General features: G+C 57.5%; 3 protein-coding genes across 3 annotated transcripts in view; 1 reads left to right on the top strand and 2 right to left on the bottom strand.

Moving 5' to 3' along the window:
* LOC111148607 (transmembrane protein 63C) overlaps positions 1-1,403 on the top strand; it is a 69,407-nt gene extending 68,004 nt beyond the window's left edge. Inside the window, exon 25 of the mRNA XM_022505314.1 lies at positions 986-1,403. Coding sequence (XP_022361022.1) covers positions 986-1,186 — 201 coding nt within the window. The 3' untranslated portion in view covers positions 1,187-1,403. The remainder of the gene's footprint in view (positions 1-985) is intronic.
* An 8,181-nt stretch (positions 1,404-9,584) lies between these two features.
* Positions 9,585-14,768, bottom strand: LOC111148476 (neuroglobin). The gene is made up of 4 exons (XM_022505042.1): positions 14,657-14,768; positions 13,119-13,230; positions 12,168-12,287; positions 9,585-10,769 (listed from the first exon to the last, which is right to left on the bottom strand). The coding sequence occupies exons 1-4, from the start codon at positions 14,743-14,745 to the stop codon at positions 10,635-10,637; spliced, it is 456 nt and encodes a 151-aa protein (XP_022360750.1). The 5' UTR covers positions 14,746-14,768; the 3' UTR covers positions 9,585-10,634.
* A 5,024-nt stretch (positions 14,769-19,792) lies between these two features.
* The window catches only part of LOC111148473 (protein O-mannosyltransferase 2), a 41,899-nt gene continuing 40,369 nt past the window's right edge, over positions 19,793-21,322 (bottom strand). The window contains exon 21 of the mRNA XM_022505038.1: positions 19,793-21,151. Coding sequence (XP_022360746.1) covers positions 21,046-21,151 — 106 coding nt within the window. The 3' untranslated portion in view covers positions 19,793-21,045. The remainder of the gene's footprint in view (positions 21,152-21,322) is intronic.

Below are 21,322 nucleotides of genomic sequence, written 5' to 3'. Positions count from 1 at the left end.
ATGTCTGACAACAGGTTCCACTACCCTGTGTATTCCCTGAAAACTAGAAGTTCAGTCCAAAGGCTGGCGAGATTCTGATTCAGCCCTAGGGGCTAAAACACATGGCAGGCGGTGCTGTGCCTACACCAGGAGACACAGACTATCCCATTCTTTCCCCACAGAGGATGCTGGTGACTCCCAGATGAGGGGGATGACAGTGGCTCCTCTGTTGTTCAGTTACCATTTTGTCCCTTAGGTTTACAACTAGAAGGTTTATATGGGGTTTAACTTTGGAATGCTGCAAATATCTAGATTCTTCTGGAAGAAAAGTATTCCCTCATCAACCAGGACTCTGCTCTGGTTTCACTGACATAAATTCCTACAGGAAAGATTTAATTCTATCCCATAATCCCGTTTTCAAAATAAGGAGTTGGTGTAAAAGCCATTCGAAGGATGACAAAGAACTCTGTCCCTAGTACTTCCTGTTTTTCTATTCCGCTGCTCTTCCAGGCATTCTGGGACCATTCCTGGATTTGACAGGTCCCATGGCCAAGACCTCGGCCAGCAGTCTCCTTTTCAAATCCTGATTCACAGGCCAGCCAATGACACACCCCAGGGGAGGTGTGGCTGCACTTGTTAGGCTGTACTAAGACAAGCACTGGCTCAGGGATGAGGGTCTCTCCAGACCCCAGATCGGGGAGGCTTGCATCATCTGCCCCCGGGTTCAGCCTGACCTGGAAGCAAGAATGATCGGAACCTTGCTGAAGGAGCAGGGGGCTGGGGGCTAGGAGGCCTGCACTGACTCACCCTTGGAGTCAGAGTTGCCCTTTGAATGACCGAGAGCAGCCGGCAGGCCGAACGGCCAGACCTTGGGCTGCTGGGGGCAAAGGAAGGATCCGTGGCTCAAGAGGGGCAGGCTCGGGGGGGGCAGGGCATGAGTGTGAGGTGTGCCCAGGACCCAGCCCCAGGTGCGGCCTCACCCTTGTCTCCCCTCTGTCCCAAGCAGATGTACGTGGCCACTGTGCTGCAGGAGCCGGAGATGAATCTGTCCCCTGCCTCCTCCCCCGCTCGGCACACCTACGGCACCATGAACAGACAGCAGGAGGAGGACGAAGAGGAGAGTGGTGTGAGGGGCTTTGCACAGGAGCTGGGCTCCGCCCAGTTCCAGGAAGGGCTGGAACTGGAGGGCCAGAGCCAGTATCACTGACCAGGACCCAAGGCCTCCATCTGGCAACTCCACGGGAGCGGCGGCCAGGGGAGGGCCCAGCAGGGGGAGGCAGGAGGGCCACCGGGCCCTCCCCACTACCTCCTGCAGACTTTGTGAAGGCCTCAACGGAGACACCTGTGCCCCGGCTATTGGCCACACGGAGGCCCGGACCTGCTGACCAGCTTGAATGGGAGGTGCTGGGCAGTGCAGAGGGAGCCCGGGGTGGGATGAAGGCTACAGGCGGGCACCGCATCTCGGGAAAGGTGGCTAAAGCCCTGAGCACAGAGACTGCAGGCTGAGGGGCCCTCCTGGGGTCAGAGTGGAAGTGTGCGTAAAGGAGGAGGCAGAAAGACGCCCGCCGAAGACTCTCCAGGGCCTCTGCCAACCTTTAACCAGCTGCCCTGCTGAGGAGCTCCCACAGCGGCTCCCACCCCGACCCCAGCCCTGCTCTGATCCCTCCCCTGCGGCCTGAAGACGCACAGGTGTGCTCGGGCCCTCATCCAGAACAGCCCCGTCACGGGGATCACCCAGAGCTAGGGCCAGCTGAGACCCTTCCTGGTCCTCCGCCCCTCTGCGGCCATCCCCGGGAGCAGCAGGGTACAGACCTTCCTCCTTCCTATTCTTGCAAGGGCAGCTGGGACATGATCCCTCGGGGCTCATTAAACAGGACCTGTGTGCATTTTGATGAAGGCAACCTCGGCTGGTTACTACAAGGCGGGAGGGCCAGAGGCAGAGTTCACGGAGTGGGCTCTTCTCCCCAGACGCTGGGTGATAGGAAACCAGATACAGCTCCCCAACCCCCAGGCCTTAATGAGAGGACCCTCAAGGTCAAGGATGTGGCCACTGAGAGTTGCTCCTGCCTCACACCCACCCGAGTTCCTGGACCCCCAGCGTAGCCAAGGTGAGCATCCGCTTAGGGTAAGAATCCTGTGCTTTAGGCTGCAGGCGCAGACCGTTCCCTGGTCTCCCGAGCGGGACCTTTCCTCTCTCGGGGTCACCTGCATCCTGGACCGAAGACCACTTGAGCGGCCTCCAGCATGGTCCTGACCCAGGCACTACAGACACACTCCCGGAAATGGGCTGGGGGTGGGGGCTGTGTCCTCCACGGAGAAGCCTTTTTTGGGGGAGTAAGGCTGCCTTCCCAGGGCCACCACCACGCAGGACCTGGAGGGACCGACTCCTGAATAGGAACCATGCTGGGGACACCCAGCCCCTTTGCCAGAGCCAGCGGGGCGCAGACCTCTGCCTCTGAGGACAGGCCCCCATCAGGACCACCCTGCAGCACAGCAGGGGAGGACGCAGACAAGGGCTGGCTGAGGCCTCAGGGGACCAGAAGGAGCCAAGTCGAAAGGGGTCTGCATGCTCTAGGGCTCTTCTGAGCTCCCTCCTGCAAAGGTGTGGGTCCCTGCAGCCACCCTGCCGAAAGCCGGCCCCAGGCTCACCTCACCTGAGCCTTCCCCATCAGGTCCCAGGCACATGGGTGCCCCTGAACCCAGACCACCTGGGGTTCACCCCGGCTCCGCCTGTGCCCACACCTCAGCTGCAGACACTCCAGGCTTCACTTCGAGAAATAGCCCCTGAGAGGCAAACGTTGCCACACCCCCAGGGCTTGGCCCAGACCTTGGCGTGAGGGATCTTTCCAGAAAGCTTGAGTCAGCTGGGGAGTCACAGTCTCTCCCACTCCTGCCCTGCTAGGAATAAGGAGGAAATTATACCCAGCCAGTCCCTCATGAACCGAGGCCCCTCAGGGCCCCCTTCTCCTAGCATTTCACCAACCAACAAAGGGAAGGGTCCCTTCCAGAGCAGTGGTCCGGGTCCCAACCGGGAGATCTGCCCATTTCATGAGGAGGTGGCTGGCTCCAGGCCCTCCCCACCCCCCAGAAGATATATTTGGTGTGCGTGTGGCTTTCCTGCCAGAAGCTGGCCTACAGGCTCTCCTTCCCTGGGCACTCCTTGCTGGCGCCTGCTCCCCATCCCCGCAGTCCCTGCTGGACTATTCCTGCCGCTTCTGCCACTGTCCCTCCTCTCTCTGTCCCCTGCCCACCTGGCAGCCTCTGGATGCTGCATATGGAAAGGGTCCCAGCCCGGCCGATTACATGGCAACACAGCTGGGGAATTGCCCCTCCGTATTTGAGCCAAGTGCGGTTGGTTCTGAGAAAGGATGGCGGAAATGTTGAGAAACTTCCAGAATCCTTTCACTTCTCAACTCTTTCTGGAGACCCAGGGCAACTAGCAGGCCCCCTCCCTGCCGCTGCTCAGTCTCTGCTGTCACTGCGAAGGCCGGTGGCCATGCTTTGGCTCCTTTCGCACCACACCTAGGCCCCCTCCAGGCACCTCCCCTCCGGCCTGCCCTCTCAGCCCACATGCGTCTCACCCACTGGCCTCCAGCCACCACCGTCTGACCCCACCCCCAGCCCTCTTCCCAGCTGTCCTTCCCCAACCTTCCATAGAAGCACCACCTCTCAGACTTGATTCTTTCTGGAGGGGCTGCCTCTGAGGGAACCCAGGATTGCCTAGAGCCTCTAAGAAGTGCCCCACTGGGCCAAGAGTAAGCTTCATGCCTGCCTGCCTCTTCCTGAGATGCTTCTGGAAGCAAAGTGCCTATCAGCAGCATTGCATCCTCCGGGGCCCCCCGTGTGGGGTGTGGGCTTCCCTTGGCCACCACCACTAAAGGAATGTGCCAGAATGCCGAACCTTCTTGTTACTAATGCTATGACCGTGCCTTGAATAAACAAGTCCTCCCAACCTCTGCTGGCCTGTGCCTCTGCATCTGGAAGGAGCCAGAGCTGCTAAGGGATGAGCCTCCCTGAGGTTGCCAGGCTGGAGTGTCCTCCCTTGCTTCATGCCTTCGGTCCCCAAGGCCTTCCCAGGCCCCTGTGCTCACAGGGGAAGGCCCGACAAGCGCTGCCTGGTCTGCGGAGAGATGGGGGGATCTGCCCCACTCATTCTGCTGCAGGTGCACTCAGAGCCCCCTGGGCAGGAGCAGAGGACTTCCTAGTCCGAGGGCTACCTGTGAAGCCGCCGAGCAGCCTCCCCAGGGCAGCACAAGCCCCAGGGTGAGTGCTGGCCCGCCAGAGTGGGCCACTGGCTAGACTAGTTGCTGGACTTGAAAAATGAGGATTTCAAGGGGAGGCCCCCAGAAAAAGCGGTCTGCACCGGCCACAGCCAGCAGCACAGGGACAGGGGGTAATGGAGAGAGGCTGGGCCTTAGGGAGGCAGGTGGGGCTGTCAGGCCGGAATGGGATAAGAAACGCTGTCTGGCAAAGGCTAGTTGGGTCTGCTGTTGTGCCCAAAGTTGGGGGGAAATTCCCTGCTGGCGTGAGGTGCGGGGAGGTTGGCGCCTGTCCTGGTCTAGGAGACCAAAGTTCTGGCCTTCCTGCAGCCAGCTCCATGACCCTAGGCTGCTCCCGAAAACAGGGGTAGGACGACAGCTACTCTGTCGTGTGACTAAGTGGAACAGACTCAGTTGGGGGGACAGAGGGAACGGGGCTTCAGAGGGGAGGCCTCCTTCCTCACCTTTCCCTGGGACAACAGGACAGTCTCGGGGTGGGCTGATGGCAGCTGTAGCACCAGGAAACTTTTCCTGGGATTTTCAAAGCCTTGTCGTAACAGCTGTCTCTCAGGCTCTCCTCGACAGCCTCCAGGGTCCCCCAGATCACTGCTCTGGGCCATGCCTTGGTTCAGTGGACATTTCAGGGGACTTTGCTCAGGGTAAGACAGACAGATAGACAAAGAAGCTGCAGAGGGTTGGCTATCACTCCCGCCATGTCAAGTCCTAAAGGGAGGGTAGAGGTTAGTCAGTCTGTATCAGCGGGCCAGCAGGACTGGAGACCTAGATGATTGATAGAGCGGGGCTGGGAATGGGACTGTGGCACAGGCCGAGAGGGAGGCCAGGAGGGAGGCCTGGTGCTAGGGAGGTCCAGGACTGCCACCAGACAGGGCTGTGCCCACCGGGGCACTGGAGCCCCTGACTGCATGCCGGACTGTGGGCTACTGGAGGCCACTGGGCTCTGGGACCCTCTGCCTAGAGGCCAAACTTTGGGGCGGCTTCGGGCTCCTCCAGGGCTGGCTCCCCACCACCTAATTCTGTAGTGCTGGGGGGAGCTCAGGTCTGTCCCGAGGACACTTCGAGCTGGCCACAGCCAGATTCCTGAGTCAGCTCTGGAGCAGGCCCCAGGCGAGCCGGGGGAGCTGGCTTACAGGAAGGCAGTGCATGGTTTTCTCAGCAGGGCTGCTTTCTAAACATCGGATGGGCCCTGGGCCCCGACAGTCCTGCAGATCTCCAGCCGCAGACGCTACCATTCTCCACCCTGGCTGCAAGTGAGAATCTCCCGGGAGAGTTTAAACGATCCCAGTGTCCACACCCCATCCCCGAACAACCCAAAGTTTCTGGGGTGGGGCCCAGGCACCCCTATTTTACAAAAGCCCCCCACCCCCCAGCTGACTCTAGTGTCCGGGAGGGTAGAGAGGGCAAGGCTCTTGTGGACAAGCGAGGGGGGAAGCTGGTCTCGGCCCCTCCCGTGCTATATGTTCCTTGGAGCGTGCGAGCCAGCAGCGTATCTAAGGACAAAGCCGCAGGCTGGGAAGGCCTCCAGGGAGCTCAGATGTCCGGTGTGGGTAGGCCATCCACAGGCCCGAACATTTGTCTCCTGTCTTCTAAGCAATTAATCCCTAGCACCTGCACAACTTCCGTTATCATCATCTTACTTTGTAACAAGGACCATTGTTTGAGCCGGAGGGACACACACAGGGCCTCAAGGATCACTTGAGGCCACCATGTCCTCATCAAGTCCTGAAGAATCACCGCTCCTCTCCCCTCTGAACACAGAGCCCCACGTGGCTTTCACGGCAACCTTCCCATTTGGGTTGCAAGATTATAAATGCAATAAGCCATGTATATGATGGATGTCAGCAGGGTCAAGTGCTTTGAGGAAGGGTGGGGAGCGGCTGCACATGGGGAGGCTCTGGAGGTGAGACGTGGGGGCGTGGGGGGCTGCATGGAGGGGGTGGGGGGCAGATCCGGAGGAAATAAATATACAGCAGGGGGAGGCCGTCTGGTAGGGCAGCAGGACCCTGGGCTTTACTCCAGCGACGTGAAGGCTACTGGAGGATTCCAAGTGGGTAAGAGATATGATCACCTTAGGCTCCGAGGTGATCATTGCAATCTCTCGGTGGAGACAACATGGAGGACAAAACCCCGCTGGGGCTCTGCAGGAGGCCTCCAGGGAGACACCATGGTAGCTCCGACAAGACTGGGGCAAGGAATAAGGAGGAAGAGGCAGAAGCTCTGATCAGGTCTGAGGACTCGTGGACGGATTAGATGTGGGGTCTGCGAGAAAGCAAGGAAGTGCGGAGGGCCTCCCAGTTCTTTTGCCTGAATGGCTGGATAAACAGGTTTACCAAGGCACAGGATGCTGGAAGGAGCCTGTCAGGGAACATACCAGGCTCTGCTTTGGTGGTGTCATGCTTGAAATGCGTAGTAGGGATGTTGGGCAGGGGCTGGATATGGGTCTGGAGTGGGGGGCATTAGGCTGGAGATGTGACCGGAGTCATCAGCATCCCTCCCGGGTGTTTAAAGCATGGGACCGTCTGGGACCCGAGCTGGAGGCCAGGGGGGTCCAGGGCAGATGGGAGGGGAATCTTCAGGGAGCAGAAGAATGGGCATTGATGAAGGAGGAAAACCGGGAGACCCTGGCATCTGGAATCCAAGGGGGAAGAAAAGGACTCAGAAAGGAAGCAGGGAGCACCCAGTGCTGACCACACATGTCAGTGACTACGGGGCACAGAGGAGTAAGTTCAAAGACACCCCCAAGAAAGCACCAGCCAACTCCGAACGCTGAGATGCCACTGGACAAGTGAGCGGGTTTCTCCCACAGATCAAAGGCATAGGGAGAAGGGACGGGCTGGCTGAGAATGAGAAGTTTAAGAGGCCCAACCAGAGGCCATGTTTGGTCCTTGACTGACCAAACCACCTGCAAAAGATATCAGGGGAATCTGGAATCAGGGGAATCTGCAATCAGGGAATCTGGAATCAGGGGAATCTAGAACCAGCCCGGGTATTAGGCGATGCTAAGAGATACTGCTCATCTTGGCAGGTATTTTGATGGCAGAGATTAAGGTGGAAAAGGTATCATCAGCCACATGTTTCCGTGGAAGACTTTACAGGAGAAAGAGCACGAAGTCTGAGATTCACTTTTAAAACTCTCCAGCACAATAGGGGTGCCTGGTGGCTCAGTGGGTTAAAGCCTCTGCCTTCGGCTTGGGTCATGATCTTGGGGTCCTGGGATCGAGCCCCGCATTGGGGTCTCTGCTCATCAGAGAGCCTGCTTCCCTCTCTCTCTATGCCTGCCTCTCTGCCTACTTGTGATCTCTCTCTCTCTCTCTCTTTCTCTCTGTCAAATAAATAAATAAAATCTTAAAAAAAAAAAAAAAAACCTCTCAGCAGAATAAAGGGGGCGGGGGAGGTCTGGAGTTGCTCACATTGACGCTGGGTGAAGGGCACACAGAGATTCACTAGGCTCAGGTTTTTGTGTATGTGACATTTTTCTAGAAGAAAACGTTTAAAAGGAATGATCAATTCTTCCAAGAGCTGCTGATCAGAGGAGCAAGGTGAGAACAGGGACTCAGGCTCTGACCTGGGCAGGATGGAGGTCCTAGGGGAGCCTGGTGGAACAGAAGGGGGCGGGCATGAAAGCCTGGTGAAGTAGGTCCCCACTCTCTCAAAGGAATGTGGAGAAGGGCGAGGGAAGACCCTTCGGAAGAGTTCTGCTACCAGAGGAAGTAGAGGAGCAGGGTGGTAGCTGGCAAGGGAAGGGCTGAGGGAGGGGTGGCCCCTTGTAGAAGATGGCAGATGGGGGCTAGCAGAATGCAGAGGTACACAGGAGAGAAATCAGAGCTGAGATGGGAACAGAGAAAGAAGCAACCACACCTCACCACAGGCACACACACACTCGCACACACACATGCACGCACACACAACCTGAGCTTAGGATGGCCCAAGCTCCAGGGCACAGAAGGCCGTTGGGCTTTTTTGGAACCAGGCCACCCCAGCGAAATATTCGGGAGCTGCGGGCCCCAGCGTGGTCCCCCGATTGTCCGATGTTACTAGGGCTCACAGTGGAGGAGGCCTCTCTCCCCAGAGCCCTGCGCTCCAGAGAAAATTCTTGTGGTGCCACAGCAGGGAAAAGCATTCCTAACATGCCCCAGGCTCCATGTCCGTGGCCACACAGGCTGCCAGGCCCGGTCACCTGAGCTTACCCAAAACCAGGCTCCAGCTGGGAGCTAGGGAGGCCCTGGCGGCACCAGCAACATTGGTCTGGGCTGAGAAAACTAAAGTCTTAGGTCAACAGCAGCGGGCCCAGGAGCGGCCCTCCAGCCATTCACAGCCTGTTCACGTGAGACCCACTCTAAATGCTGCTGCCCGTCCCCAGGTCCTGGCTGGGTCTCTACCCCCATCTGCCTGATCCTCCTGACCACACACACACACACACACACACACACACACTCACACATGTTCACACTTGCTCACACTCACTCTTCAACTCCGGAAAGGTAAACCCATTTAATCTCCTTAAAAAAGCCCACTCTGGAATTGGCACCTGCCCAACCAGGGAAGGTCTACAAGATTTCCTCGGAGACCCTGTGAATCTTTGGGGCCCTCTGCTGCTGCCCCAGCACCTGGCCCACTCCTCTCCCTGGCCTGACCTTGTCCCCCAGGAGGTGGGCTCCCAGACTCCTGACCAGCGATCTGCTTCACACCGTGGATTAGTGTGGGTGTGTGTTGGAACAAAACAACCCCAAATGTATAATGGCACAAACACAATAGAAGCTTATGTCTCTTTCCTACAAAATTCAAAATGGGTGAGTCCTCGTTGCACAGGATGGAGAAGCTCCTGGGTCCTACCCGGTACTTCTGATTAGTGGGTATGCTCCTCCAAGCAGCACTTCAGGAACCCAGGCTCCTTCCACCTTGTGGCTCTGCCACCTTCAACACGTGGCCCTCAAGGTCACTGTAAGCTGTGCATCAGGCTTGGTAGAGGGATCATAGAACTCAGAGGAGCATGCAGGGGTTTGAAGGGGTGCACATGTCCACACATTCCATTGGTCAGAATTCTGTCACATGCCCCCACCTAATTGCAAAGGAGGCTGGGAAATGTTGTCTGGATTCATGCCCCAGAAGAAGAATTGAGCTTGGTGCCCCGCCAGCCAGTTTCCATCACAGACCCCTAGCTCCATCTCTGCCACTGGCTTCTGGCCTTCCCCATGCCTCTCCTTTCTCTTATACCCACCCTGGCCTCGGCCCTCCCCACCCCATCCTCCCACCTTGCCCTTAGGTCCCCTGCCCTGCAGCTTCCTCTGGCCACAAGCCAACAACCAAGAAAGGACCAGTCCCGGCAGGTCAGAGAGGCACACAGAGCAGGTTTATTCCTCATGAGTTTACACAACCACCACACGGAGCAGAAGGTAAGAGTGCAGACAGCTTGGGGCAAGGGCGGAGGGCCTCTCCGGCCACTCTCTCTCTGGTCCAGCAGCTTAGGTCCAGGCACGCAGCAGGTATTAAACATGGGGATCTGTGGCCCCACAGTCCACGTGAGCAGTGGCAGAAAGGAGGCTGGGGGGGGGGGCGGGGATAAGACCCAGCCCAGCAGGAGCAGGTGGGGAAGAGCCATCTGAACTCAGGTCTCTTTGGCTCTTTGAAATGAAATCACCCCTCCTTCCTTGCACTTCCCCCTTCCCATCCAGCTCCCTCCCCCAGCTGCTTAGCTGTTCCTGCAGAGTGGTACTAAAGGAGCTCCCAGCAGCAGCTTGAATGGGGGAACGGGACACAGCAAAAGAAATACTACCCTGGCAGGGGGCATCTGGGACCCAGATGAGGTCAGCTCTCCCATCCTCAGCGGTTCCCTTGACTACCTGCTCCCACTCCCTGGAATTCTACCACGAAGGCTAACAAAGTCCCTCCTCTTTACTTGTGAAAGGCAAAGGCCCCTGGGAGAGAAAAGCATGGAAGGCAGGCAAAACGGGAAGGTGTCCGAAGCTCTGCCCCCCCACTCCCCTGCTTGGCCTAGGCCCACCTGACGAGGGCGGCTGACAGGCACCCATGCTATCAGAGCTCTCCACCTTCCCAGCCCCATACCACCTCTGTGGTCAAACACTGCTCTTCTCCTAGTGGAGAAGGGGATGCCAGAGGGAAAGAAGGCAGGCAAGGAAGAGGCTACTAGGGGTGCAGGGAAATCCCCTTGTGGAAGGAAAAGCCACCCCCATCTACAGTTGGAGGTGAGGGGGACGGAGACCCAGTCCTGCTCTGTCACCTCCCAGGACAGCCAAGGGGATAAGGACCAAGATGCAGGGAGGCCTAAGGGAGCCTGGGCTACCACAGACACAGAGCAACAGGCAGACACAAACAGATGGCAGCCGCCAGGTGGAGGCCCCTGGGCAGGGGCCGCGCCTCTTACTCGCCATCCCAGCCTCGACTCATGGCCTGTACCACGGCCCCGTAGAGCTGGCTCCAGGCGGCCCGCATGGCTGGTGTGAATGCGGGGCCCAGGCATTTCTCCAACATGTAGAGCAGGGACTCACCCACCGTCTGCAGAGGCAAGAGGCACCTTGTCATTCCTGAAGGCGGGAAGGCATTGCTCCATTCCACAGGTGAGAAAACTGAGGCCCAGACCTTTCTTGTCTCCTGCACGGGGTCCATGCTTCCCAAGCAGGATTCTGCCCCAATACTTGGGTACCATAGGGGACCCACCTTTCCCCCTAAATCTGAGGCTTTATAGTGCCTGAAGTATTTCACTCCATTCCCAGCCTTTACACCACCCTATGACTGGGGCCAAGGCCTTGCCTGGGAGCCCCCAGCCTAGAGAAAGCAAAGTCATTGCCCCCAGGCCTCCATTTCCTCCTCTGCAAGGCTTCAGTCATGGTATTAAGAGCCCAGACTCTGCAACTAGACAGACCAGGGTTCACTTGCTTATTCTACCGTTTATGAGCTGTGTGGCCTTGAGCAAGTTTTGTGACCTCTCTGAGCCTCAGTTGCTTCTTCAGTTAAACAGGGAAAGTAAAAATTCCAATTCATTGGACTGCTGGGACAAGCAAATGAGATCACCTCCAGAAAGCTCTTAGCACAGCATCTGTACACAGTGAGCCTTCAAGAATAATAATGGCTCTCATTTGTTACTGTTAGAACAAAATACGGTTTACTTAGTCCACAAATATTTACTGAAATACTGAAATATTTACTGAAGATCAGAAGATCCACTAAAGACCAGGCACTGTGGCAGTGCTGGAGACAGGACAAGACTAACTCTGTCCCTTCCTCTGGGTGCTGACCATCTGGCGAGAGAAGGGGACTCTGGGGTAGACTGTCACGTCAGCAGCCTCCAGCGAACCACACCTCGAGGATTCACGCCCGCTGAGTGGGGTCGCTCCACCCTGAGCCGTCACCAGGAGGGATGTAAGCAGAGGCTGGAAGAGAACGGGCACACCAGGGCTCTACTCTCTGGGAATCCAGGCGCCACTCTGCAAGGAAGCTCAGAGGGGCCACCGAATAACGAGACTCCACAGGGAAAGAGATCCTGAAGGATGACAGGCCATCCTGGATTCAGCAGCCCAGCTGAGCCCCCAGCTGAGTGCAGTACGTGAGAGCCTCCAGGCCCGCCACATGGAACAAAAGCACTGCCCCCACTGAACCCAGAGAAAGGAGCAATCGTTTGCTTGGGATGGTTTTATACACAGCGATAGGAAACCAAGCAGACTGGCTAATCCCAGGGGCTCTTGAATTTTCCATGGTTCTAAGAAAAGCCACACCAGGGAAGAAAAATTGGAGGCTCAGAGAGGTCAAGGCAGTGTCAGGGTCACACAGCATGGAAGTACCAGTTGCAGCCCACCAGCCCTAGTCATCTGAGGGTGTGGGAATGGGGAGGAAGAACAGATGGACAGGGAGGACTGGGAGCATGGTGGCCTCAGGTCAGGAAGTGCCTCTACCCACCGAGAAGGAGCTGAGCTTCACACCCACTGCACGGTGCTTCTTGCCCAGGCCGGCAAGGTAGTCCTCCAGCGAGGACAGATCCTCTACATTGGTCACTGCAGTGTCAATCACGAGCATCACCTGCCAAGGCCAAGGCGGCAGTGAACCGGAGAGGCCAGAGCAATCCCACCTGCTCACAACCATAGTCCAGAACCTGGGGGGTCCCAACCTAGAGTAGGACAGGTAAACCGGGACCTTGTATTCCAGGATCTGGAAATGCAAGGCCACGGGGCATCTGGCTGGCTTCATCGGTGGAGCGTGTGACTCTTGATCTCGGGTTTGTAGGTTCAAGCACCAAGCTGGGTATACAGATAACTTTAAAAAATAAGATAAAATCTTAACAAGAAAGAAAGAGAGGAAGGAAGGAAGGAGGAAGGGGAGGAGGGAAGGAGGGAAGGAAGAAAGGAAGGAAAAGAAAAGAAATGCAAGGCAATCTGTGCCTACATAGAGTAGGCACTCAACATGTGGCCAGACTACCAGTGTTATACTGTGAAGGCAGCTCCTCTCCTCTGAGGGTCTCAGGGCCCACAACATGGCAGTGGGACGGTGCTATCTGCCCCGGCCGAGGAGAAACTGAGGCACTGTGAGGATCATGAGCCTCTAAAGGGAACCCCTAGTGGATCAGTGCCAACGCTGAGGGCAAGGGGGGAGCAGGGACAAGTTGGCTGAGGCTCTGCCCTGCTCAGCACAGCCAGCAAGGAGCAGACGCCTCCAGCATGGGGTGGCTGGGTGTGTGTGTGTGTGTGTGTGTGTGTGTGTGTGTGTGTGTGTGGCGGGGCAGTGGATGGGGTGCACAGCAGAAGGGGAATGAGACCAGGCCAGGGCAGAAGTAACCTCCCCTAGCCCGAGTCTCCCATTCTGTCCTGGGAGGACCTTCTGTTGGACTTCCAGGCTGCTCCACCTCCGCCTCACCTTCCTGATGTGGTCCAGGAACTCGGGGGATGACAGGCAGTCCTCCGGGCTGGAGAACTGGCGGCAGTTATACTGGAAGAGCGGCAGCAGATCAGGCTCCAGGTCAAACAGCCTGTGGAGGGAGGCCAGGCGTCAGCCCCAGGAGCCCTGGGGGCCCAGTGGTGCCGGGCTGGGGGTAGGGAGGCAGGGATTCAGCTGGAAGCCAGAACACACCCTCCAACCTGGCACTGACCTCGTTGCCAGCTCTGCGGGCACCCCTTTCCTACCTCTCCCACCAGCCCATGGGGCACCCTGAAAAGAACAATGAATCCCTAGGCCTCTCATAGGACCCGGCATACAGCAGCCCCTCTATAAACAGTTCAGAGGGCTGGGAGAGGGAGTCCTCAAATAGGAAAGCCCTTCTCTCTCTTTTCCCTTCTCTGTCTCCGTCTCTCTCTCTCTCTTCCACTCTTGGTCAGAACCTTCTAGTCTCATCATGTCTGTAGGGGCTTGGGCCAGCGACGACAAACTATTAAGAACTCCTTACAGTTACTGGACATTGAGTACTTCACATGTGGTTAACTTACGGATCCCTCACAATCCTAAGCAGTAGGTATAACTGTTATCCCAGTCTTACAGAGGAGGAAACAGAGGCCCAGAGAGTTCAAGTAAGCTTCCTGTGATCACACAGCTTGGAAGCAACAGAACCACAGAGGGTCCCTAAACCCGCGGAGAAAACCGTGGCACAGGCAGAAGCTCTCAGTCCCTTCTGAGAGGGCTTGCTGGGCTTTTGCGCAGCCCTGCAAATGCATTCCCCCCTTGGGGAGGAGGTTTTGCAAAAGCCTCCTCAGGAGTTCTGGGCTGGCTTTGGGAGCCAAACTCCTGAGAAACCATGGTGACAGACCATTGCCTCTGCAGATGGCTGAGGGGTCACCTAGAGACTCTCAGGGTAAGGCTGGAGACTGACCTCCCTTCCCCTTGGGGTCTGTGCACCCCTCTCCCGCGTGGCGAGCCATGGGGGTCCTATCATCCCTGCCCTGGCGGTTCTCCTGTCCTAGCCCGGTCCTTCCCTGGGAAAGGTTTGCCCTTCTGCTGGCTGCTGGCCGTGTGCACCCTTAGGGCCTGGACCGTGCCCTCCGTTCAGGAGCCCCAGCACAGCCTCCCCGCATGAGCCCTCGGGGTGGGGGAGACACTTCAGGCACCACCCAAGGACTGAGCACTAAGGAGCCAAGCCAGGGAGGGGGCGCAGCACCGGGAGCAGCGCCTGCTGGCGGGAGTGGAAGGAGATCCGCCCGGGAGGACCCCCGCCCGTCCCCGGAGAGTCGCCGCAAGCGCGCCCACCGCTGGAGGTGGGAGGGGGGGAGGTGTGGAGCACAGAAGGGGCTGCGCCACCCGTCGCTGCGCTCGCTCCTCTGGCGCACATCTGGAAGGGCCCCGGCGCCAGGGCAGCGGGCCAACCTTCCCTCCCCTTCCGGACCCTTCCGGTTCAGCCGCCGGGAATCCATTTCTGGCAAGGCACCCCGCCACCCGCACCCCCGGGGCGCTCGGGGAGCCCTCACCTGGCGAACAGCACGGTGCCGTGCTCCAGCGGGCTGCGGCTCACCGCCCGCCAGCTCTGCCGGATCAGCTCGGGCTCCGGGCGCTCCATGGTCGCCCGGGGACGCGGGACGCGAGGCTGGGACCCTCGGGGCGCGGGCACCGTCACCGCACGTGCCGCGCCATCTCCGCGGCGACGCGGGCCACTCTGCACCCCCGTACAGCGCCCCCCCCGCCGGGCGGGGGCCTACCACCGCTCCCTCCCCGCCCCAGGTGGAGGCGCCCCGCCGTGCCCGCCCGGCTGGCGCTTCCGGGGACCCCGCTGCGGCCGCTGCGCCCTGCGCCCCGCGGCTCCGACAGCGCCCCGCCCCGCGCCGCCCGGCCCGGGCGCTTTAAAGCAACCGCGGCCCCCGCCCCCCTTCGTCCGTCAAGGCGCTCATCTCTGGGCAACCGGCTGTGGCCAGGGACGACCTGGTGGCCCGGGAAACGCCTGGGCTTCAGAGCTTCACAGAAATCGTCGAGCCTCTCTGGGCCTCAGTTTTTCATCCGGAAACTGGTGATGATTCCACCACTTGCTGGTTAGGGCATTAACTTAACTTGACCGCGTTAGGTAGGCTCTGCGCGTGCCACCTCTCCACAAGCTTCCCTCAGGTGCGACCTGGAGGCATTAGAGTTCGCCACCCCCTTGACACAGGTTCTCCTTCCTTCTGCCCCCACGTGGGACCGGGGGATGCCCAGCACCTGCCTGTGTGACCAGGCTGAGGCTGGAGAGGCCCTCTGCCTGACTCTGTGTCTGACCGAGGCATCCTCCACCTCCACTCCCAACCCCTGTCCCTGCACACCAGGGCTCTGACATCTTAGGGCCAGGGCCAGGACCGCCCCCATTTCCAGTCGGGCCTGCGGGTTCTTGAGACAGCTCCAGTCTGGCCGCAGCTCTGCTTGGCCAGGGCCAGGTCTAGGGCCCTGCAGCTGGGACCACTGCAGTACCTGGACATCCAGGGAGCTAAGTTCCAGCATTCAACTATTCCACGATTTTCAATAGACTTTTAAAAATTTTAAATAGGGGGCGCCTGGGTGGCTCAGTGGGTTAAGCCGCTGCCTCCGGCTCAGGTCATGATCTCAGAGTCCTGGGATCGAGTCCCGTGTCGGGCTCTCTGCTAGGCAGGGAGACTGCTTCCCTCTCTCTCTCTCTCTCTCTCTCTCTCTCTCTCTACCTGCCTCTCCATCTACTTGTGATCTCTCTCTGTCAAATAAATAAATTAAATAAAAAATAAATAAATTAAAAAATTTTAAATAGAAGTACTATTTTGTTCTTTCAATTGAAGTTCAAATAGTAGAATCTCATGCTTGTCATTCAGGGTATGAAGCTGACCACCTGTTAGGCCCAAGCTTGATTCTCTCTTTTTTTAAGGGGGTGGGGGAGGGGCAGCGGGAGACAGACAGATTCCCCACTGAGCAAGGAGCCCCACACCAGGACCCTGAGATCATGACCTGAGCCCAAAACCAAGTTGGAGGCTTAACTGACTAAGCCACCCAGGTGCCCCGAAGCATTTTTCTTTCAAGCATGAAAGTTCCTCCGGCCCAGGGCTAGTCACCCAGGCTTTGGAGAGCCAAACCCTCATTTATCCTTCATTATTTCCAGTCTCTGAGCCCAGCTCCTCTCAGCCTCCTTGCTTCTCTCTTTCAGTGTCCTCAGTAAGGGGGTCGGGCAGTAGGGGCTCAAGGAGCCTTTCAGCCCACCTCCTTTGGCTCATGGATACAAGATGGTATTCGGGCCAGGGGTCATGAACAGGCTGAGACTCCATGCCCAGGAATTTGGAGTGTACCCTATTCCTTTCTTCCCCATCTCCCCACACACCTCTGGGGTCTCTGCGCTGAGCAGGAGAGCAAGGGTAAGGCAGCCTGGCTTTTGTCCAAAAGAGTCCAAGATCCCCGAGTAAGAGCACAAAGGGACTGGAGGCAAAAGGTAGAGGAAAGCTAGGTTATTCGGGGGCTGGATTTCACATTCAGTACCCATGGCCCTGTAGCCAGGTCTGCAGGTCTTGGGGGGGGGCCACATAGGTCTCTGGTGACTTCCACCTTTCAGTGCCCAGATGCCCTGAGCCTTGTGCAGGTCACCTGGCTTATCTAAGGCCTCCCACCCCACTCAGTGTGCACTTCCTGGCAAGAGTCTACACTGGGGACCTTCTTGCCTCCTTTCCCCTTTGGACGGGGTCTGGGTCTGATAAGTTAACGGCAGCTAATGGCTTTAGCTGGTAAGTGGTGGAGGCAGCACTCATTCTGTCTCAAGTCAGGAGGAGGGGGCTCAGGGCGCTGTAATCTCTGCTTCCCTGGAAAAAGGACCTGAGAACCTGGCTGGGCCTGAGTAGGGCCGGGGGGAGGGAGGGTGCTCCGACCAGGAGACAGAGGGTCTGAGTCCGTGTCGGAGGGCTGAAGAAGTCACAGGAGCTCCTATGGTTGCCTGGCATCTGCCCATGACCTGGAAGCAGGTTCTAGTGGAGGCGAGGGGAGTGCTATTCTAGAGCCAATGCTCGCTGACGTGGAGCCGGCGACAGGAACAGAGCCAGTGTCCACTGGGCCATCTGGTCCCAACTCTTTGCAAGGGTCTTTACATCATTCACTCTTCATCCTCACCAGACCACTATCGAGGAGGTACCATTTGTTGTCCTCTGGTTACACTGGAGGAAACAGAAGCCCGGGGGTGTGGTCATGTGTCCCAGGTCCCACAGATGTACACGGCGGGGCCGGGATTTGCCCTCAAGTCTGATTCCAGCCCATTCTCCAGGCCCTGTGCTCCACTGCCTCCTCCACTCTGGCGGACTGTGAGCAAGAGCTGTGTCCACAGTTGAGAACAAGCCAAGGGCCCTGGGTCTGGGTCAGTGGTGTCCCGGAGCTGGCTCTTCGGTGGCCTCAGAGAGCCAGCTATACACAGCTAGCTTTCCAAAATCTCACATAGTGACATCAGGATGGTAGCCTGAAATGGGCCATGGTGGGAGTATTTACACCACGGAAACTGGCAAGTGCCACCTCTCAGGGCTCTTTTTCCTGAGAGACGACTGGGCTGGGTCCAGCAGTGAACACCAGCCCCCGGGTCAGCTGTGGACGCACTAAGCAGCGCGACAAAGGAACACGCTAAATCTGGACACGTCTGAGCTGCATCCAGGCCTTCTCCCCAAGGGATCCAGGCTTTCCAGGTTGTTCTGGGAAGGGGCTTCTAGCCCCAGGACGAAGCTGGAGCAACAGAAAAGGCTGGCTTGGTGCTCAGTCCTGGCCCTGCTGTTGACTGAGCACGGAATTCAGGCAGATGTTCCAGCAGATAACAACCTCTCAGCACTGAGATTAATCAATCAGCACTGACCTCGCTGTGCCTTCATGAGGATCCGGTGACACAGAGTCATCGGGCTTGGGAAAGTAAGCTGTGCCAGCCGAGACACGTTTGGTCCTTTTCTAACCCGCCCAGACTTGGTGTTTTCCATGCCTTGAAGATATGCATGAGCCCCTCCCCACCCCCTCCAGCCACTCTGGTCCCCAGAGGCCGCCCCCACTTCACAGAGAGGCTACTCCTCTCCTCCCCCATCTACTGCCAACACCTCTCACATCTTTTGGACCCTTAGCGTCACTCCTCACAACAGAAGACCCCTGGCGGGATGGGGCCTCTGGCGAGTACAATGGAAGCTGCTACAATGCTGGGCCACACGGCTGCCTCAGGAGCAGACAACTGTTCCTCTCTCGTGCTCCTTGCCCCCCTGCATGGCGAGTTATAAGAGAAAAAGTAAGGTCCAGCTTCCTACTTATTTTGGAATAAGTTAAAATAAATTAAAAGAACAACCAACATTACTCAAGCAACCTTGTAGGTGGGAGGGCCCAAATGTCCCCTGGGGTAACGAGGCTCACCTGCCCAGCCAGGGCCTCGGACACAGACACAGTGGAATGGTTCCTGCACTCAAAACATTCCTGTCTTCTCTCTGGGAACCCAAAGGAAAGTCAGATTCCATTAAGGACAAGAAGAACACCATGGCATTCAAAATAAGAGCTATTTATTACAAAAGTAAACAGCCTCTGATTATCCGTGGAAACTTTTTAAAAAATATATAAAATTGTGGCTCAAAAAGCTGGCTGGAGTTTGCGCTAACAAACATCTTCTTCCTCCACCAGCAAGTCTGTAGGGCACGTGACATTTCCATGAATTCCTGGGCCCCAGAGCCCACATTCAGAGCTCCACCTTGATCGCCCATCCCCAGTGTCTGCCACCAACCGAACCTGAGCACGGAAGCTGCATCAGCCCATACGGCCTTGTCCACAGAGAATGTCTGCCAGTCTGGGCTAAGAGGAAGAGGAGGGAGTAAGCCAACAATTCTTCTCTCATCCTTGGAAAGCAGTAGAAGAGAAGAGGAGCCCCTTGTCCCCAGTGTGGCCAAACTAGGAGGGAGCCATGGGCAGGAAGCTTTCTCCTTCCTCGCCCTCACTCAGAGTGGCTGTCTCTCTGGTTCCTCGGAGTTCCTCCCTTCCAACCAGCTCCTAGTAGGAAATAAGAAGGTACAAGGGGACCTCGGTCCCCTCCCAGTTGTCGTGGGGCCACGGTTCTTGGCTGAGGGGCAAGGACAGACTCCCACTTTCTCCCTCCAGGAGAACCCACCCGGATGGCTGCCCCGCCCAGCTCAGGAGACACCAACTCCACCCATGGAAGGAGAGACAGTGGTGCAATGCGGTGGAAGGGGTGAGCAGAGCTTCTTCATCCCTGCTTTCCTCCCCTTCCAGAAACACAATTAAGCCCACAGCCCAGACTCAGCACACAGGCAGCACTTCCTGCCAGGGGAAGTCAAAAGGGCTGCAGCCCTGGGAGAGGGAGGTCATCACACCCCAGATCTAATTAACAAACCTGCCTTGCTTTTGACATTGCTGCATTTCCTCTATTAACATTAATGATGGCTGGTCGGAACGGCTAAGGATGGCCAGAAGCATCCCTCCCCATGCCCAGTAGGTAGCACAGCCTGTCCCTGGGCCCAATTTCCAGTCTCCGTGGCAACCGCCTCCGGAAGATGCTCTAAAGAGCTCTGACCCTGTCAGAATCGGTGGGGGTACAGAGGAGGGAGGATGAAGTGTGGCAGAGCCTCATCATTAAACCGGGAAGCATCACAGTCCTCTGAGACAAAATACTCTGTCACGCACCGGCGGGAGGGAGGTGGCTGAAGCATGGGCCTGGGCCTGGTGCGGTTCTGACCCAAGGGCTTTCTTAATCTCTTCCATTTGGGGAGGAAGTGAAAGGAACAGCTCTGAGCTTCTTGTTTGGGCTTTTAAGTGGTAGAAAGTAGAAGCTTTGCTGCATTTCTAGGTGCTCTGGGTCTTTGGGAGAAAGAGATCGGTGAAATGGTGACAGAGAGAGGGAAATGAAATGTATCCAGGGCAGCAGGGAAGACTAGAGAAGTGGGGAACATCTCATGAGTGACAGGAGCAGCAACCCAGATGGGCTGGGGCAGCCCACTGGGACCCCAGCGTGGCACCACAGATCCCCGCCCTGCTGCTCACCAGCCTTGGCTGCTAAGGGGCCCCCGAGGTTCTCCCAACCATGGGGAGAATGCATCTGTGCCACCTCGTAGCCAGGCTGGATGCGGAGGGAGAAGGACGGACAGCAGGAACCACCTCCGGCACACAGGGCCTGGGGACACAGAGCAGCCAAGGATAGGACGCCATTCCTCCCACCAGTCATCCAGAGCCCGGTCCTCTGTGCACACTGCAGGCAGGAAGTGCAGGCACCTGCTGCCCCAGGGACTGGCCGGCAGTTCCCCCTGGGAAGCAGCTGGGAGGCCGGCCCTCCAGCTCAGGGGCGCTCAGTTCTGTTTGTTTGTGGGGAGAAGGTAGCACGGCTTTGACAGCCCCATCTCTCTGTCCTTGGTGATATCCCAAAGTGGGGCCCGTGAGCTCAGCCTTCTTGGAGGTCAGAATTTTTGGTGGCTCTTTTTTTCAAACTAAATCCAGTGTGAAAGAAATACCAGAAAATACTACCATAGCCCTGGACTATTTCTTACAGTTTATGACACTCAGCTGTCCACAGTCACGGTCCGGTCCGTATTCCACAGGTTTATGGACAAATGAACCCTCCCACTCCCACACACTCACCCCCACTCTCTCACACACTCATCCTTCCTTATGTTGCACACTCGGGGAATCGGGCCTGAGAGATGGCCTCTGTTGCTGAGCCATTCCCAGCAGCGGGATCTCTGCAGACAGCGCTGCGGCTCTCCCTAGTGTTGGGTTAAATTCCAGGTATGCTCCCAGAGCTTGATCCTGGCAGGCAGCAGAATTCCTCAGGCTCCTCGGGCAGCTTTGCCTACAGCTGGGAAGGTCCAGGGACTGGCTGCACAGCTGGCTGTCCCCAGAAAGTTCCTGGACTCAGGCTGGAGTAGCAGTAGCCTCAGAAGTCCCATGATTCAAGCCATCTTAGTCCTGCCATGGGACTTCGGGGGTCCTGGGCTAGGGGACCGACCATCCCGTAAGCCAGAGGGTGGAAGAGGTAGAAGCTGTGAGAGAGAATCCAGAGGGAGGCCATTGGTTCCCAGTGTCCCAGGAGAGGCAAGGGCCCCACGGATCTTTGAAACTCAGCAGCCCCTGCTGGAGCTTATCAGCTCTTCTCCACCTACAGGACCTACTCCTCATCACCATGTCTGAGTTCAACATGTAGGCACACCATA

This window comes from Enhydra lutris, unplaced genomic scaffold (genome assembly GCF_002288905.1).
Source record: "Enhydra lutris kenyoni isolate GAN:26980312 unplaced genomic scaffold, ASM228890v2 scaffoldscaffold20, whole genome shotgun sequence".
In the NCBI taxonomy this organism is placed as follows: Eukaryota; Metazoa; Chordata; class Mammalia; order Carnivora; family Mustelidae; genus Enhydra; species Enhydra lutris.
This window is presented reverse-complemented; position numbering and strand designations above follow the sequence as displayed.

Bases quoted from the DNA above. Each gene is read 5' to 3' on its own strand.
- LOC111148476 (XM_022505042.1), bottom strand. From the start codon at position 14,745: ATGGAGCGCCCGGAGCCCGAGCTGATCCGGCAGAGCTGGCGGGCGGTG. The intron at 13,231-14,656 runs GTGAGGGCTCCC...CTCCCTCCACAG, and splicing joins GGCACCGTGCTGTTCGCCAG to GCTGTTTGACCTGGAGCCTG. The intron at 10,770-12,167 runs GTGGGTAGAGGC...TTGCCTCTGCAG, and splicing joins TGAAGCTCAGCTCCTTCTCG to ACGGTGGGTGAGTCCCTGCT.